This window comes from Falco naumanni, chromosome 9 (assembly GCF_017639655.2).
Source record: "Falco naumanni isolate bFalNau1 chromosome 9, bFalNau1.pat, whole genome shotgun sequence".
NCBI lineage: Eukaryota > Metazoa > Chordata > Aves > Falconiformes > Falconidae > Falco > Falco naumanni.
Window position 1 is genome coordinate 18,784,613 of NC_054062.1, and position 18,288 is coordinate 18,802,900.

Genomic DNA, 18,288 nt, shown 5'->3' on the forward strand with positions numbered 1-18,288 from the left:
TTCATGCTATATCTACCAAAATCCTATTTTTCTCCACAAGTGACATTCTTTGATGGCAGAGGGGTGCAGCATGCATTGCTCAACATCTGCTTCAGCAGCGATGCTGCATGCAGGTTCCAGAGTGGCAGCCCTCCTCCCACCACCACCTATGGATCACAGCATCTTCGCTTTTTGGAAATGTTTCTCTATGAAGTTCCAGGAAGTTTCTTCATGGCTGCCTCACCTCCTTTTTTCACCCATAACTGGAAGCACAAGGTATTTGCTCGCAGTTCAGTGACATGTGATCACTTTCAGGAAATATTTGAAAAAAAATGTTGAAAGAAGGCAGGATGTTTGGTCTGAAAAAAAAAAAAAGAGAGAGAGAGAGACAGGAGAACAGGCAGAAAAAACACCTTCCAGAACGAAGATTTCTCTGGAGACAACGAAAATCCCATGCTAAGTGAAAACAGAGCAAGAAAAAACACGCCATCTAGGATATATATGTTAGAAAAAAAGCTTCCTAATTATCCAGACAGAACAAGTCTTGGAACACAGGAAGGTCTGGCCTTTCCTTTTCTAAAGTTCAGAAAACCTTAGGCAAACCTTGGGCAGGAAAGGCCAAGGGTGACATCCTCAGTGGATAGGCTTGAACTAGATTATCTGTGATTTTCAGATTCAGGCCCAGAGGGCTGTCCTAGCACACTGATGGAGGTACAGAGCTGGAAGAAGCCCTGTGTGGTGATGGCTGGCCATCCTGTCCCTCACAGACTGCTCGGGCAGAAATGCATTTGTCGTGGTCAAAGGAGTCCCATAGAAGCTTTGGAGGAGAGCTCCCCAGGAATGTCTTTTCTTCCGTTTTCAGCCTCTGTAGTTCCAGAACTGGGTTTTCCCTCTGTCTTTACGCAGAATTCAGCACAAACAGGCCTTTGAACGACACTGAAACAGAAATATTAAGAAGTGAATCCTTTCCCACTTTAAGAAATAAGCATGTCCCAAACACTCTTACCTCAAAAGCAAAAGCGACAGGCTGTGGAAACATTAAATCTGGAAATTAATATTTTGACTAGGAGCAGAGTCTGAATAGATGGTATAAATATTTGTGTTTTTTTGTTTTGAGTTACTGGTGCTGTTTTCATCTTTGGCTAAATAAAATTATATAATTATTTTTTTTAAAGTCCAGACTGGGTTTTAAAGGAAGTCTACAACTCACATTTGTTAAATTTACTACTGGAGTAAGTGGCACCAACCTTATTTTAGGGATTGTATTTTCTTATTGTAGTATCTGACATTGGAAGCTGGACAAATACCAGCTTTGGGCCAAATCCACCTTAAATCAAAGCTTCTGTAAACCTCTTAATATCAATAATCCTATGCCTGCTAAACCCAGTAGTTATTTTGGTTGTATCTGACAAGATAAAGTTATCTGTGCACAAAAACAGTGTTTCAGTTTGTTGCCTCATCATTGTATCAATACAATCTATCTTAAAGCAATATATATGTATGTAAATCCACCCACATACAAACACAAGCCCCTGTATACAAGTGTGTATCTCTCCACATACAGAATAGGTATGTGTTCTGCATACACGCCACATCACACCGCGTACAGGACAGAACTCCCTTTTGGCACCCAGTACAGGCACCCCTGCAGGCAGTTCCCTACCAAGAACCAACAACTTTTGGTGCAAAGTTAGCTGAAAATTAGTCATATTTCTATGATAGAATGGAATCAAGACATATTAAAAAATAAATATTTATGGGAAGAGTCCTTGTTTGGGAAACAAATGAACATTTGCCCTGAAGATGCTGCAGTACCAGTGACACCCGGTACTGGCAGCACTCTGTAACATCAAAACTCTTCCAGTGAACTTTGCAGCTGAGCCAAGTGCACATGCCTTTGTCCCTGGTTTCTCTCTCAGCAGTTCTCTCTCTAGTTTTCCTAGCTGTCTTCAGCAGTAACAATTTCACAGAGCAGCCCTCCTCCCTCCCAAATCCATTCATTCATTCTTCACTTAGGGCTTATTTTTTCTGCCACTGAGCCCACAGGTGCTCCAGATATATTCCTCTTCTCCACCAGCTCTTTCTCCTGTCATCCCTTGAATGTATTTTTGTGGCTGTAACCTAAGAGGGGCACAACACCAAAGGAGGCCCCACTGCATCACTATACAAGACTATTTACCAGCCTCTTCTAACACTGCAGCTCTCAGCTCGCCTTTGCCTTTGTGTAGCCAAGAGGAAACAAGTGAAAGTACGGCTTTGTTCCAAACGTGGGTTGTTTCCACACCCCTAACTGATTAGTAGTTCAGTATAATTCAATGTAGCTCAGTGTAAAAAGGTGTGCAGAGGTGTGAACTAGTATTCTACTGAGTATGAAGTATACACAGTGCAAAGCTTTCATAAATTATTTGACCTTCAGTTTTTTTCATGCAACTGAAATACATGCCAACAAAACAAGTTATTAGGACATAAAATGAAAATGAAATCCATGTTGTCTATTCTTTGTACTTCAGCAATAAAAGATGCCTGGCAGCTCTAGAGGATAAAGATTACTCAGTGCACTATGTATCACATTCTTCTCCCTGATCTTTTCCCTTGAACTTTGGCACTTACTTAATCATTGATGTCTTTTTTCAGGAACATGAACAGCCTTTAACATGGAAGACATCTGAATGTGGAATCCTACATACACTAAGTTTCACCTTAAAAAAAGAAGAAAAAAAAGAGAGACATTTTAATAGCTTGTTATATCTGATCAACATTTGTGCTACATTCTGACTGGTATTTTAACTAGATGAATTAAAATGTCCTATTAAGAGAGATGAGTATTTTTCCCTTGGTGACACTGGCTTTCTTTTCTTTAGATGGCAACAATATCTGATGACCTCAACTTTCTCAACAAAATTCAAAAATTAATGTGTTCAGGTATGGGTCAGAGAACATGGATACTGAAATATGGGTCCATCTGAGAGAAAAATAGGTATCAACAAGTAATAGGTCACAGTGGTGTTGAGGCACCACTTGGAAATCTCCTACATTCTTCAAAAAACAGTGATATCACTCAAGGAGATGCATAGCTCTTGATAACCATTAGGAGGTAGGAGTATAGGGCTCTGCCCTCAGTACCCAAAACCGCTATGAGCGAATACACATCCAGCGAAGGCAACTGTTTACATCCTAAAGCTTGCAATTCACAGGGCTTAGCCAAAAAATACCAAGTAACGAACTGACACTTGTCCAGTAGCATCTCTTGGGGTTCTGAGGTCAAATCCTCAAACACAACAGTGCTGACCTTGCATTCCCCAAATAGTTGAGGAATAGGAGATGCTACATGAGAATGATGCTGAGGAGCTATTTGGTACTGAAGTTATTCGTGCCAAACTTAAACCAGAGTAAACTGGTTTGAATGGAGGCACTTGAAATGCAAAACACAACTTGCTTTCTCATTTGGCTTAATTCATTTGACTATCAGCTTCAGATTAGTCAGGCTTACCTCCTTTCTTGTGGACCTGCTGATGAAGAAGTAAGCCTCCTCCACGTCCTGGGGTTGCAAATCATTCACAGCCACTATACGGTCTCCGTGGCTAAACAAACATCCCAGTCGGGGAGGCCCAGTCCACTGTGAGACGCTAGGGTGTTTGGAGGACAGAGAATGAAGGAAACACACAGGACCTGCAGCTAGCGCTAGCAGAACGGCGAGGGCTGAGCAGGACTGTGTTGACGGTACTGCCCTCTGGAAACAGCACACAGCTCGAACGACTTTGCAACATTTTGATCTGGTTCTAGCTGAAACCAAGCTGCTTCATCCCTCCCAATGGGTTCTCCTAAACGAGCACATGACTCTGACATTGCAGCATGTTAACAAGCGAGACTGGTGCTAGCAAGGTCACCAGTGAAAGATGGGGATTCCAGTCCAAAATTAGCAGGCCAGACACACTGTAGATTTTTTAGCTCGATGTTTGACTAAGATGATTTCTGAAGTCATCCCAAAAGAATGAAAGGAACACTTATTATCATGTGGTTTATCTATGCTAGAACTGCAAGGATCAGAGAACCACTGTTGTTCTGATAGGATCCTTATGGAAATTCCAGTATATCTTTCCTGCTAGTCTCCGATAGTCTCCTTGATGACAAGCTATCTAGGATTAGCTGACCTGACAGTCAGACCTGGTGCTCTGCTCCCTTACAGAACAAGTCCCAAGTTCTTTCAATATGAATTTCCACTGAGAAAGCTCTGTAAATTTAGGTGTAGATCCAATTGTTGAGGTGGGGTCCTATTTCCAGTCACTTTTGCAATGTTTGCTGGCAGCAGCTGAAACAAAGTGACTCGTGGTGCGCACAGTGCACCTGGTCGGTGTGAATGTGAGAGCAGCAGCGAAAAGCAGTCTCAGGGCTGTGTGGCAGTGGAGGATCAACAGGAAGCACAGGAGTATGCACAGAGCATTTTTCCTGCTCCGTCCTCTTTATCCTAGTCATTGATATCAAAGGTCTAGGGACAGCACTAATTTCCAGTGGGACTACTAAGAGGATCTGTGTGCCCATAACACCTACTTGTGAAAATTTCTGCCTAGCACTCATTCCTAGCACTGAACCACTGCTGGGATTAATTTAAAGGCAATTTTGTGCTCACATACAACTCAAGTCAGCTTGAGGCCCTGTTTACCCTATCACAAGATACATCCCACTCACTATATCTCTAAGACACACCATCGCCATGGTTCACCAAATAAAAGGTAAAAGCGACTAGCAGTAATGAGATGATTTTACACCAACATTAGAAGAACAGCTTCTGGAGTGCGACTTAATCGCTAATTACTCAGCATGCTGAGGGTTCTCAATTCTATATAGCCCTTTCCAACAGCAGTTAAAATAGAAACTCAAGTACACGAAGAGTCAGAAAGAGCAGAAAGGAATCGCCGAAGCGCTAGCACACACCGACCTTGCCCTCTTCTGCACTGCCAAGACTGCACATGGATGTGTGTGGTTGTATAGTTCTGTACCTGACTGTCACTCATTCACACCTGACGGGCACCATCACAAGACATCCAGAACTTACCATATTTGTCCTGCTGCTTCTGTAAGTTTTAGGTAACTGTCAATATCAGCCTGGGGAACGAAAATATCCAACTTCTGCAGATGGGTCTCATCTGTAACTTGGCTGTGAGGGAGAACATCAGAGACCATAGAATCATAGAATATCTCTAGTTGGAAGGGACCTGTAAGGATCACTGAGTCCAACTCCATGCTCCTCACAGGACTACCTAAAACTAAATCCTATGACTAAGAGCATCATCCAGATGCTCCATGAACGCTGGCAGGCTGGGCACACTCTACCAGTACCGCAACACATCTGTCTTCTCTGCCATGAAAATGAAGGAACACTTACCTGAGCAGTATACACAACTGAACCACCGAAAGTGGTAATGAATTTTGCCTTCTCTGGAGGGTTGGCTGCTGGCTGGTGCTGCTTTCGGGGAATTGTAGGTTTCTGTTTGCTTCCAAGTCTCTTGGACGTGCACAGTTGTCCTGGCATTTGGGAGGAGAAGGGAGTCCATCACATCTGCATGTGAGCTGGCAACTCTCATCCAGCAACCTACTGAAGAGGAACGGTGATAAAAAATGAACTGGTTTGACCATTCCAGGCGCTCTTGCTGTGTTTGAAGCCGGATCAAATAGCCATCAGTGAAGCAAAGAATAACAAGTTCTTGTGGAATATCCAGTGGACAAAATTACAGCTAAGTAAAATAAACAGACCTTCTAAAAATGAACCATAAATCCCAAAACAAACCTTTTCAGTATTTAAAAACTATTTATTAAGCCTGAAAGCATTCCAGCTAACAAAATGCCTTGACAAAGAAACTGAGTACAGATTGTTGGCCTTGGCTCTACTAGCTTCTGCAGAGATGTAATGCTGTCCCCTGGGACACAGAATAACCCAGATGTGCTCGAGCTCATTTTAGATTGATTTGGTGAGCCTTATAATGCCTGCAGCCAGCTCCCCTCCACGCCCCAAACGAGACTGGGGTTAGTAGCAAAAGCTGCTCTTGGTACATTTTAATTCAGATGGCAGAGGCTTGTGAGGTTTTTATAGTAATTCCCTCCAGGGGCTCCCAAAGACACAGATGAGCTCGAATAAATCTATTGGAACAAACTGGTTCTGGGTCTGCATTTCCAATGGCCTCCCACTATGTGCCTGTAGGTGGCAGGCCATAGCCAACCCTGTGGGAACAGTCCTCTGCAGGAGACTGCGCTACGTCGTGGACGTTGCAAAGTTTCCTTGCGGCACTACAACTGTGACACCAAGTTCAGGTCCTTCTCTGTGAGGTGCAAAATACTGTACCTTCTAAGTACACAGCATCAGACCCGTTCTTTGGATGGGGAAATGGGAGGAAGGAGATGAGCTACTCAGGATCACATAACTTCTTCCTGGAAAAGCTGGGAGCTAATGTCCCATGTCTCTCTTTCTCTTTTAACCACTAGATAATGCTGCCTGCCTTGGAGAGTACCTGCCTGAAAGGTTGCTGGAGCTTGGCTGCAATATCAGAGTAAAGTGGTGGGCTGTTATGTCATGATAACCTAGAAAAAGTATGAGTGAACAAGAAGTGCTGCATCCTATAGTCAGAGCCTGTCTAAATGCATGAGTTTGCAATGTGAGTTTAAATTTCACATCAATAAGTTTGAATTTCACTCTGGTATTCCCATGAGTTCTGAACTTTCTGAACCAAGACCAAAGGAGGACTCATTCAAATGAAATGCAGCCTCTAGATATTGTTATGTAAATACAATTTACAGCTCTATCTGTACCACCATGTGACTTTTAATTTGCAAAACCTTAATGAAGTTGTTACTTACAGCGATTTCATTGACATATAAATGTTCTCCTTTATTGGGTTCTTCTGCACTGGCTTCTCATGCACAGGGACATCAGACCCAGCTGTGGGGTCGGGCTTTGATACTTCAGCAGTGCACTGTTGGAAACACGTAACAACATAAGTTAATATCATTGTTCTGCCTACAGAAAATATCTTAATTTCCTTATTTTGTTCAGTGCTCATGCTGTTTACACATTGGCTAAAATAGCGTGGCTTTCCCCAATTAAGTCAATTCCCAGAAACGTGAGCTAGAAAGGTGGGCAGAACTTACAAGTTAACTGTCTGGTATTATTGACCCTTTCGGACCGGGAGATAACCAGCTATATTCTAAAGTACTACTACAACAATTCTGTTACATTTTAATTTAAGCAGGTTGAAAAAACAATCTTGTACTTTGGGTGTGCTTAATTTAAAGCACTTAGATTCTATGACAAAATCATACTGTTAATGTCCTTCAGTTAGCTGTACAGTCTTGGGAGAGAGGCTGTGACTTCTGCAGAAGACTGACCACTTAGCCTCTCCTGGGCACTAATATAATGGGAAGCCTAGAGAAATCAGTTTCCCAAACTAGTTGTCAAAATTTGTTTAAAATTACTGGCATGATTCCTCCTTCTCCCTTATTTCACAGTGAAATGTAGATATCAAAATGTTTCACAGTGTTTTTAAAGTACTGACTTCTTTTATGCAGCTTACTGATGCTTCAACAGATTTACATTTTAAAAAATATAAAAATAATGTACTGTTACATTTTCTAAATAAAGTTTTCACTTTCGAAAAAAACCCAAACCCTTGTTATACTACAGGCAAAAGCCATTTACAATGAAACAGTCAATTTGGGGAATTTAAACAAAATCAGCAATGTTTTTGTCAAAATGCTACTTTCTACCAGAATGATCCTTTGAATGACTCTAGTGTATTTTTTCTTGCACAAATGAAAGCTCTATTACCTACTGCTTTATCTATGTATTTCTTTTGCAAGGTACTAGTGGTTCCTCATACCAGTTCCTCTTTGGCTCGTTAAATGCCTGTCTCCTGTCTCCTTGGAGCTGTTAACAAACCAGCTGATGAACTGGTTGTTAAGAAAACAACTGATGAACTACCTTTGCTAAAATACTGATGGGAGTTTGGTAATAATCTTCTTCGTCCTTTTTGATGTCTTCATCTGTATCTGACGAAAGCAGATTTTCCTCACTCTTTGCCAGATTTTTATCCTGTTAAAAGAATGGATTTGTATTTAACAGGTTCAGTTATACAGATTGTTTAACGCATATTTTTCCATTTTCATGGAGAAGTAATAGAATCAGGAAATATCCACAGAAAACATGGGAAGATGTTTCTCCTTGAAGTGAGATATACTCGGAGCCAGCCTGTTTTAGAAACAGGGTTTCTTTATTTGTGCTGCTTCTTGTATTTTTGAGATCTACTGCCCATGGGCAAAACTGGCCACTGGCATTTGTACTTCTCATAGGTGCATTTGTGGCAATCAGGCAGCTGCAACTGATTGCATGTTCACAACCCGTTATTTTGTTTAAAAATCAAGTGGGTTAAACACTTCATGTATTAATCTGCATGCATTTAGGGTCACTTGTGTGGAAAAGATTTTTTATTTGCATTCAGTTCTAAAGTCCCTACAGTAGGAAAAAAATCTGTAGGAAATCTGGAAGTGGATCAGGATATACTTGTCCTCTTTAAGCACCTTTTAACTACTATCAGGTAAAGAATGAATGAGACTTCCCTGACTTATGAGAAGTCTGTTATCTCTTACTTCTCCATGAGCTAGAACATACCCTGGAGGACTGGAGATCTGACACTGAATCCTTTGTGTCGTGAGTGATATTCTGCCTTCGTAAATATTTGAAATACTAAGTTTGTGGCAATTTGGTAAATCAAGGAGAAATTAATCCCTCCACCAAGTTTACCTTTCTAACTCACAAAGACAAATTATTTATTTTTCTTTCTTCTTGTTGACTTCACTATAGTGAAGAGTATGGTAATGAGTATTTAACTGCCTCCCAATGCAATTCTCCATGCCATGTTTGTGATGCAACCATTTTTTCTCTCTCCACTTACATCCTTGGTTTCCATGGTGATAATTTTAATAATTGCTAAATATGCCACTGAATATATTACTGTTTTCAAGGTAAAGTAAATTAAATTAATTACACTCTCACATGTAAAGAGAAGAAACTGGCATTGAATAGAAATTAAATATGATGAATGTATTTTTGTTCCGTGTTGGTATCAATGACATAAAAAGCAACTCGTGCAGTAGGAGTCAGAACAAAGAAGAACCTGCAAATGGTCCTTCAAGAAGGGTATAACAAAACCACAGCAGGAACGAGACTGGCTCTGTGGTCATCATCTAAAGTCATGAACAAATTTCCTAGTGACTTTTCAGAGGCTTTGGATCAATCAAACAGGTAAACACTTGGGGAGAAAGGGGAAGAGGAGGTGATTTTATGAAGTCTTGTGATCCTCCAACTCCTAGGAAACCTCAGAATGCAGACAGTACTCATCAGTTTCCAAAACTGAGCCTTCAATCACTGACAGTGGCTACCTTTTGCCAAACGCATAGTGTTTCTCCTTGGTACCATCCCAGATTATAGAGACAACAGGAAGGAGAAAGTTAAGCTGCAGCAGCTCTGTGTTTCCCTAAAGCAGTGTGCTGACATCTCTGTTCCTCCAGGTGCATTGCCACCAGAGAAGTGCAGTTAACCTCAGTGTGCAGGTATTCTCAATTGCGCAGCTAAACAAGTACTTTGAGCCTCTGTTGAACCATGATGTGGATTTACACCAGATAGAGACTGTGGAGAAAACCGACATAGCACAAGATGGAAATGATACCTGGAGAACAACTGAGTTAAGTGTTAGTCACAGGCTCCTTAGGGAAAGTTTTGTGTTGCTCTCGGACAGAGGAACATCTCTTTCAAAAAATCAGGCGTGTCTAACAGATCCTGACAAGGATGCCTAGGTGCCTGCAATACAGTCATGCGCAGTACAGGGTGATGCAAGCCAGGGCTCCTCATTTTGATGTATTTCAGATATTGAAAGCTGTGTATCAAAACAATTGATACTGAATTGCTGAGTCAGATGGGGTTTGGTAGTTTCAAAACGTGGGTTGAAAGGAAGCCAGGTCCCTAGACCTCTCCAAGGGTCCCTGCCTGCGTGACTAGACTCAACTGACATTAAGGTGCCTGTTTGCATGAGTAATGGCTACTGAGCAAAGAGTTTTCACAATCTGGGCCTGGATGAGGGAACCACTGATAAAAAGCAAAATGAATCAGATCCTAGAAATGTGGAGTCATACTTCTGAAAGGAAGTAAATACAAGGGATTAATCTGGAAGTCAGCTGTCTAGACATCACTGAGCAGAAAATAGATCTGGAGATGATAGCAGATGCTAAACTTATGAAGCAAGTGAAATATTTTTATCAAACGAACAAACATTTTTGTTTCTTGTTAGCTGTATGGGAAGGTTACTTATTTTCACACATGCTGAAACAGAAATATGAGCTTCGTGCTATTCCCTCTGTTTCAGGCTAAAAAGGTAAAATCCAAATTCCTTATCTTTTAACCCTCCTTTTCAGTCTATCCTAGTTCAAACAGCTGTATATAAGACATGTTCTCTGAGGCATCATAAGTATGATAATAATTAATGAATGAGACAGAAAAGTCATGCAGAAGAAAGACAGAAAGGCAGCCTTGGTATGCATCCAGAGCAGCACCAGTTAAAATCAGACTAAGGGTTAACTCAATGCATTTCAGAGTTCAGACTCACAATTGAATTATTGCAGCTTCATAAAGTACTGTGCATCAGCTGAGCTGTGCTCACTGTCCATGGCATTGCAATGTAATTTCAACTATTTTCACTTCTTTCCACTAAATTTAGCTGTATTATCTCATATTTACTGCCAGCCTATATACATGGATGGTGACTGCAGCAGGTGATTTACCATCCTGTTAACTATGGTAGCAGAACAGATTCTTTTCCCTGTATCTCAGTCACTCCAGATCATAGTCCAGTGCATAAAGTGCCAATAAAGATGAGTTTAAATTCAGCTGCCAAACTGCATACTGGTGTTGTACAGCCTTGGTTGTGTTTTCTGTTCTGTTGACTCTGCTGCAAAGGCAGAAATCTATGGCAGATGATGGGTGAAAACCACCTGAAAATGCTGCAGGTATTTGTTCAGGGAACACAAGACAGAACTTATATCCAATAACACATGATAACATTCATCGCTGTACCTTCTAAAATCATTGCTGCCAGATAGGAAGGTTAAATTACTTGAAGTTACATTTGTGCTGACAGGACAGTGTGCTTCAATTTAACAAGCCCTTGTTCTGTAGTCCAGTTACATTGATTCGATCACTACTGGCAGAGGCTGCAGTAAGAAACCGTTTAGGTTTCTGTGGCACAGCTGAGAAATGTGGTGGGAGGAGAAAAACCTCAACCAGTGCCACTTCAGAGTTTTCTTAATCAAGTTTGTGAGAGCTGCCACAAGTTGCAATTGCTACACAGAAACTGAGGATCTGCCTCCAAGAAGCAAAGTAAACAAAGGGTATCTCAAGCAAGTTCTTAAAAGGTTATTTTCAGCGCTAAACAAGCAACAGACTAAATATTTATAGGAAACTTCATAGTGAAAACCAGTTTAATGTGCTGGGAAAGCAGGTGGGTAATCTACAAGTAGAGACACTCAGGTGAGGTAAGAGCCAACAGTCACTTCTGCAGACTGAACAAGTCAAGTGCTGTTTGATTTGTTCTGCTTACCAGGCTTGGAAGAACTCCTCTTGGTGACTCGCACTGAGCCTGATGAGAGCCAGGATCTGAATTAGGCCTGTTCTTCTCTTCTGAGGAACCGTTCTCCTGTATATAACAGAAAATGTTGACTCCTCTGGAAATACACTGGAGGTGCTTCACCTGCACTCAGCTTCCTCTACCAGGCCACCTGCATGCAGCTTTGTGAAGAGAGAAAACCTCCAATTCCTTGGCTGCTATTCAGCCTGTCACCAGGGGACTGCAGTTGCTTTGGGACAGCAGCAATGTTTCCCTTCCTTTCTATTTAAATATTGAGGGGGAAGATCTGAAAGGCACAGAGGAAGACCTGAATTCCCCTCTAAGCTTTACAGCCTGAAGAGAGAGACAAAGAAAAGCACAATCACAAAACCAGAAGAATATGGCCAGCAGTTGCCAAAACAATCACCACATTGTTTTTGTGATGACTTTACCAAGGCATGTCAAAGTGACTCTTTAGGGGCTTACTTTATGCCCCCTAATCTTTGCTGGTCAGTTGAGACAGCCAATTAATTTAATTTCTCATTGCCATCTACACTTGCCTTTACTTACATGCAGATGCTCCTCATTTCCTTTGTGGGAACTCTCTGATATTATCACACAGGTCCTGCTCAGGACCCCCACCAGAGAGCAGGACAGACCACCCAGGCACCCACCACACAAGCTCTGAAGAACTTTTGATGCAAAAAAGCAACTACACAAATCACATTTCACAGTCACCTCTAAGAGCAAACTTGTTACTAAGAATGGTTAATCTGTTTACCTTCTGGTAGCTTTGCCTGTCCAGGAAACCAGTCGTAGCTATAGAATTCAATGATAGTGGCAACGAGGAGGGCCGGCTTCTGAATTCTCTATTTGGAAGATCTTGGATCTAGAAACAACCACAGTGTAAGAAGATAGGCATGCGATGGGCATGGGCTACAATATACCAGTGCATCCCACTAGTCCAAATTTTACTTCTAATGGCTCAGAGAGGCTGTTGACATGGCATTTTCCAGGGAGACTTAAATTTTCCCTGCTTGCACTTTGAGCTGACTGGAAGCTGCAGGGATGTAAGTAGCTTAATGCTGAGTGTGAACGAGCAGGTGTGCCTGGCTGACAAGGGGCAGAAACTTGGGACTGAGCTTGAACTAACAGGACCTTCAGCTGGTTCCTAACTCTGACAGACTGGATGTAGATTGGTGTGTAAAACAGCCCACAAATATAACCAAAAAGCACACAGTAAGAATAACACACAAGTTTTCATTCTGATGCATCCAAGGTGCAACTGATTGCAGCATAATGTCAATCACGTCCTACTTTATATAAATAATGTGGCTTACTCTTCAAAGAGATTCCTGCAATGTAAATTCAACCCCAGCACAGAGACTGTGCAATGCCGCTTAATGCGTAAAGCCAGAGTACAGGATTTATATGGAAAATGAATTTCTGATTAACCAAGACAAGAGCCAACTTGCAAGGCCAAAACCAGCAAAATTCCTCTGCACAGGTTTCTAATGGAAGTACAGACTTCTTTCTTTCTAAAATCAAGTGCAGTAACACATTACCTGAGGGCAGCATCCACCTCTTTTGGTCTCCCTGCAGACTGAAGATATCGCAGAGACCCAGTCCTCTGTTTCCTGCCTGCAGGTTGGAACAACAGAAATGAAAACTTACTCACAGGTAAAACACAAGGAAAACGCATTTGCCTACCCACTTCTTCCTACGGGGCCCAAAATAATGCTTCCTGAAATCAATGAAGAAAATCTGCACGTTCCTTTCAAGAGAGAGTTCTTGGGTGGCCATAGCCAGGTGGCAAGTTTGACCTCAGAGGTGCAGCCCAGGACTGGGAGCCAAAAGGCAGGTACTGGGGGCTGTGTGTGCACATGCAAGGGATGCGGAGAGGGAGAGAGATGGAGAGGGAAGACTGTGCTTTCTGCTTCATTTTCCATGTGTAATGCTCCTCTGCTGAGTCCTGCCATAAACACAGCTAACAAGGCTTGGGAATGCATTTGGGTGAGTTTCTACAAGAAACATGCCATGAACAGACCCCTGAAGCCCTGTTCCAATCTTGTGGTGGATTTAGTTGGATTAATTCTGGAATGCTTCCCACCAAGCACGGGCTGTGAAAGCAGTGCCTGGGGGGAAGATGTGGGGTGGCATGCTCAAGTAATACACAGGTATGTGTTTTTCTTCTGCGCTTATCAGCATTTCACACATCAGCTGCTCTTCTGCACTGAGGCAGAAAAACTCGTGACACACTTGTGGCTGGGAAACTGAAGAGGAGATGCTGGGAAGCAGCAGCAGAGGAGCCCTGTGCCAAATGTCCTCCCTCACCTAACCGAGCTTTGGCTGATCACCTTGACAGCAGCAGTTTCTGCCCTCGCTGAGGACTGGATTGCAGCCTGGGAAAGCAGGGAGCGCACCACCCTGCTGCAGGAGAGGCCCCAGTCATTCCTTTTGGGATCTTTTTTCCCTTGGGGGAGTTTTCCCTTTCAATCTGCTTCCCTTGATTAACAAACTACTTTCCAGGGCGAGATTATTTCCTGTGATTTATCTATAAGTAGCAGAAGCTTCCCAAACTCCCAGGAGCAGTTTGGGGAGAAGACAAAGCTCTCTGCCCTTCCTTGACCCTTAACCAGCACAGTCTGACATGGCACTCCCACACTGATACACTGCTGCTGCCATCCCCGCTCCCAGCTGTGTGCTCCCACTGCTTCCACATGTTGGATGTTGTAACAGTGTGGCTGCAGGGTAAGTTAGCTCACCTGTCTGAACCAGCTAAAAATTAACCCAGCCATGGGGAAAAATGACATAGAAAAGAGCATTTTTCCATTGAATCAACCAGCTGAATCATTTCATCTCAGAACTGTGCAATCAGTAGCTGAGACACAGGAAGGGATGGGAGCAGCTGTGAAAGAGCAGGACCTTGCCCTGGGGCAGCGGCTTAGTGTGACAGTGGCTTAGGGTGACAGCTGAACTGTAATGTCAGATTGCATTTGCACATCTTTCTATGCCTACCTGCTGCTCCCAATGAGGTAGTAACATCTGTTTCCAGTACTGATGGACATCACCTGTTCAGGAAGGCATTTAAACATCTTCCTCACCATTTCCATAATTTCAGAATTGCTTATGCCAACTTCAATATTAATGATTCTGTTAAGATAAACATATGAAACATTCTATATAACTATACATACATAAATACAAAACCACACACATACACATACATACATGTGTGTACGCGTGTATTTTACTCTAAGCATAGCACATGATGAGATCTGCAGGGGAAGATATAAAAATTTTACTATAGAAAAAATTCTCAAGAAAATAAGTGCACACATTCAAAATAGATGGTCTTTCAATGAAGAAAACTTGCAAGCAAAATACTAAAATAAATGTTTGCAAATACTCGTGTCCAGATTTTGGATCCTCATTTCTGAAAAAAGGGGCTGTTGATCTAATACAGAACCCTGAAAAGGAATGATAGTATTAAAAATTCCTGACAGAAGTTTTTTAACCACTACAGAACAATACATTTGATTTGAAACTAATTGTATATTAACAATGTTTTAATGGAGGGGAAGAGGAACAGACAAGTAGTACTCTTAATGGATACTTAAATAGAAGCACTATTTCCATTAACTTCCAAGAAGTTAAATTAGTAAAAATAGTAGTAATGATAATGATGGTAATAATGTATCATCACATACCACTGAGCAAGCTGGAATCTTTTTGAAAGCTTCACAATGTAAATCCTTTTAATGGAGGAAGCACAACAGCAGTGTGAGTCCAGTGACCTCCATGCCTAACAATTCCAGAAGCCTGGAGTATTAAGCTCCAGGTCTGAATGGTAAAATCTTTTTATTTCCCTTTACATTTACTGTTTCCCTTCCAAGTATCTCATACCCTACGTGACATAGTACAAAGCCAATGACACCCAGCCTTGCTGCGGTGGGCACTGTAGAGAGAGGAATGAAATGGCCAACCCAAACGAGCCAAGCAAAGCAATTTCTTGGTGGAGTAAGAGGCAGTGGGGCAGCCAGCACCAGCCCAAAGGGTTACGTGAAAGCCAGGAGACCTCTGCGCAACTGGCAGAGCACTCTGTAGAGCCATAAGGTGGGAAAGGTTGTGCGCCACAGTGAAGAGTGGCACAGGCCATCCTTACTTTCATATCAGTGAATGCATAGCACTGTCTCACAGGAGATAAAATACCTTATACTACAGGAATACAGCCTTTGGGTCATGGAGTCAAGATATCTGGTTTGCAGATACCACATCACCACAATCACTCACATAAATGTATCAAATTTCATCAAAACAGTTTAGGATCTTTACTTCTACATGTATCATACACGTACGTTGCGTCCAAAGCCTACGAAAGCCCAGGGGCCTCTTTACTGGACTTCCGTGTGATTCAGATCAAGAACCTCAATCAGGAACAAGTGTCTGTACAACCAGTGGCCATTTAAGAGTTGATACATGACAGAATAAAAAGGTGATGAATTTGAGTTACATACTGATCAACAGCTATGGAGCCTTTTGTGTTCTGGCCTTTTAGATACTTCAAGATGTAATTGCCCTTGCTGGATTTGGACAGGATGAAAAAACGCCTTTTCCAGGAATTCTGCCGAAGAGAAAGCAATTTGTTTCTCATTAAAATTCAGGATAGCAGAAATAACAATTGCTTGTTGAGTGATTGCTGGAATATGACTAATCTGTGCTAGGGTACCTGTGAGCCGAAAAGTTGAAGAGGTGGTGATTTGATGAGGAATCCGTGCTTGCAGACTCCACCTTCAGCGCAAAACATATTTTGAGTTCTCACTAATCAAAGAGAAATGAAGGCACCATTAGTTAATTTGTTGCCAATTAATCTCATATAAAGACCTGCTTGAACTGGAAATTGTTGCTGAGCACTGGGTTTCTGTGCTTAAATGGCCACAGAGCACATTACAATTAGAGAAGACAAACACAAATCAAGGCTATACAATATAGGGTCAGGCCATGCTTCCCTGATGTCAATGTTATTGCTGACAACTGGCCCAAACTGTAAACACATGATAGTGACAATGTAGGGGGCTTGGAAGATATCACAAACCTCTGTCTTATTTAACTGGTCTTATTTAACTCCTGGAGTCTGGTCTTAAATTTACCTTCACAATTAGTGATCTGACAGACAGTAAACAGCCCGCTAATGAAATTTTAGATGGCATTCAGTTTGCAATACAAAAAGTCGGATAGGTTGCAAACACAGCTAAATCATCTTACACCATGAATCATGATGTGACAACAACAAAAGGTAAAATATGAGCTAAAACACTGGGAGGAAAGATGTCTGAATGTATTTGTTCATGACCCTGCATACTCTGTGGCCAGTTGTAGTTTAAGATTCACATTTTCTAATCACTGCGGATTTCTTATCAAAATCTCAGTTGTATTAACGGACTTTAACATCCAGTGAAAGGAGTGGCAATCTCATTCAATTTTTTAACCTATAAACCGTGTATAGGAAATCAAGATTTTTTAAGAATCTAGTGACTGAGAGGAGCACAGTCAACCTCACCTTGGATCTTCCAGTAAGGGACAACAGAGAATATACATAAGTTCTGGGAAACATAACATGACCAAACGTGGTGATACAAGAAATGTCTGAGTCTGAAATCCCGTTTACAACTGACTTCAGTGGAGGTACGGCTTAATCATCTGTGCCTTGGAGATATGGGCTGTATCTTCCAGTTCCCAGTTAATTTTTTAGGATTTTAACATTGTTTTACAAATGTCAGTTCAGCCTCTGTGTCAGGGACAAGAAAAATTCTGCTATAAAGGGAAATGCTGCATTTAGGACATTCTTTAAGGAAGGAAGCAGGAAGACAGAATTAACACGTAGAGTAAGTCCAATGAGATCTCCAATTTTTCAGCATGCTATTTCCCCCCTGTTTTTCACTTGTTGTTTACTACAAAATCTTTGGCAGGTGGAGGGCAAAGAGGATGGTATCACATATTGATAAGAATGGATTGAAACCTGATTCAGCTTTACTACCGACAAATCTTAGCAAATGAAATTTCATACCTGCAGAATTTTTTTTACTTGTAGAAGCCATCCTGATTTTTTCTTCCACCCAGATAGTAAACAGAGCAACAACCTTGAAGCTAATTCATTTCTCTTTGCTTGCTGCTGAGCAGCATTTCACTGCATGCATGGTTGCCTGAGAAAATAACAAATACCTCACAAGTGTTTATTTTCACAGTGATGTTTAAACTATATAAAATATAGAAAAATCTATAACAAACTATATAGATAATGTAATAATTATTACTTATTCCAGCAACTATTATGCATAATAATATTTTATAAAATGAAATATACATTATATTAAATAATATAGCATTATAAATACTAAAAAATATATATTTATATAGGCCAAAGAGATTATTTGCCTAGGAAGTAGTGAGACCTGCCAACAGAACTGCATTTTGCTCCTTCCTTTACATTAGACACAAGCCAGGAATATTGCATCCCATCTGTTTCTGACACTGCCTTAGCAGTGTGATCAGCCCTGTATAAAACAGACATAGCTTTGGCTGAAGAATTTAAAATCTGTTTAGACAACCTAGTCGTAATATTATGGCAATTATAATAATTTGCAAGTTTGTAGCATTCTTAATACAG

General features: G+C 41.4%; 1 protein-coding gene across 1 annotated transcript; it reads right to left on the reverse strand.

The window, feature by feature from the left end:
• Nucleotides 1–254: 254 nt before the first annotated feature.
• PLEKHS1 (pleckstrin homology domain containing S1) lies at nucleotides 255–17,823 on the reverse strand. Its single transcript, XM_040607481.1, has 14 exons — nucleotides 17,689–17,823; nucleotides 16,351–16,442; nucleotides 16,139–16,245; nucleotides 14,640–14,774; nucleotides 13,187–13,262; nucleotides 12,403–12,510; nucleotides 11,616–11,711; nucleotides 7,949–8,059; nucleotides 6,829–6,944; nucleotides 5,363–5,572; nucleotides 5,033–5,134; nucleotides 3,470–3,605; nucleotides 2,590–2,678; nucleotides 255–915 (listed from the first exon to the last, which is right to left on the reverse strand). The coding sequence occupies exons 1-13, from the start codon at nucleotides 17,717–17,719 to the stop codon at nucleotides 2,610–2,612; spliced, it is 1,389 nt and encodes a 462-aa protein (XP_040463415.1). The 5' UTR covers nucleotides 17,720–17,823; the 3' UTR covers nucleotides 255–915; nucleotides 2,590–2,609.
• Nucleotides 17,824–18,288: the final 465 nt, after the last annotated feature.

What these genes read in the sequence shown, in the direction of transcription:
- PLEKHS1 (XM_040607481.1), bottom strand. Translation starts at nt 17,719, where the DNA reads ATGGCTTCTACAAGTAAAAAAAATTCTGCAG. An exon ending in TTCAACTTTTCGGCTCACAG is followed by an intron (nt 16,246 to 16,350) that starts GTACCCTAGCAC and finishes TCTCTTCGGCAG; the next exon opens with AATTCCTGGAAAAGGCGTTT. An exon ending in GAGGAGTTCTTCCAAGCCTG is followed by an intron (nt 8,060 to 11,615) that starts GTAAGCAGAACA and finishes TTCTTTTAACAG; the next exon opens with GATAAAAATCTGGCAAAGAG.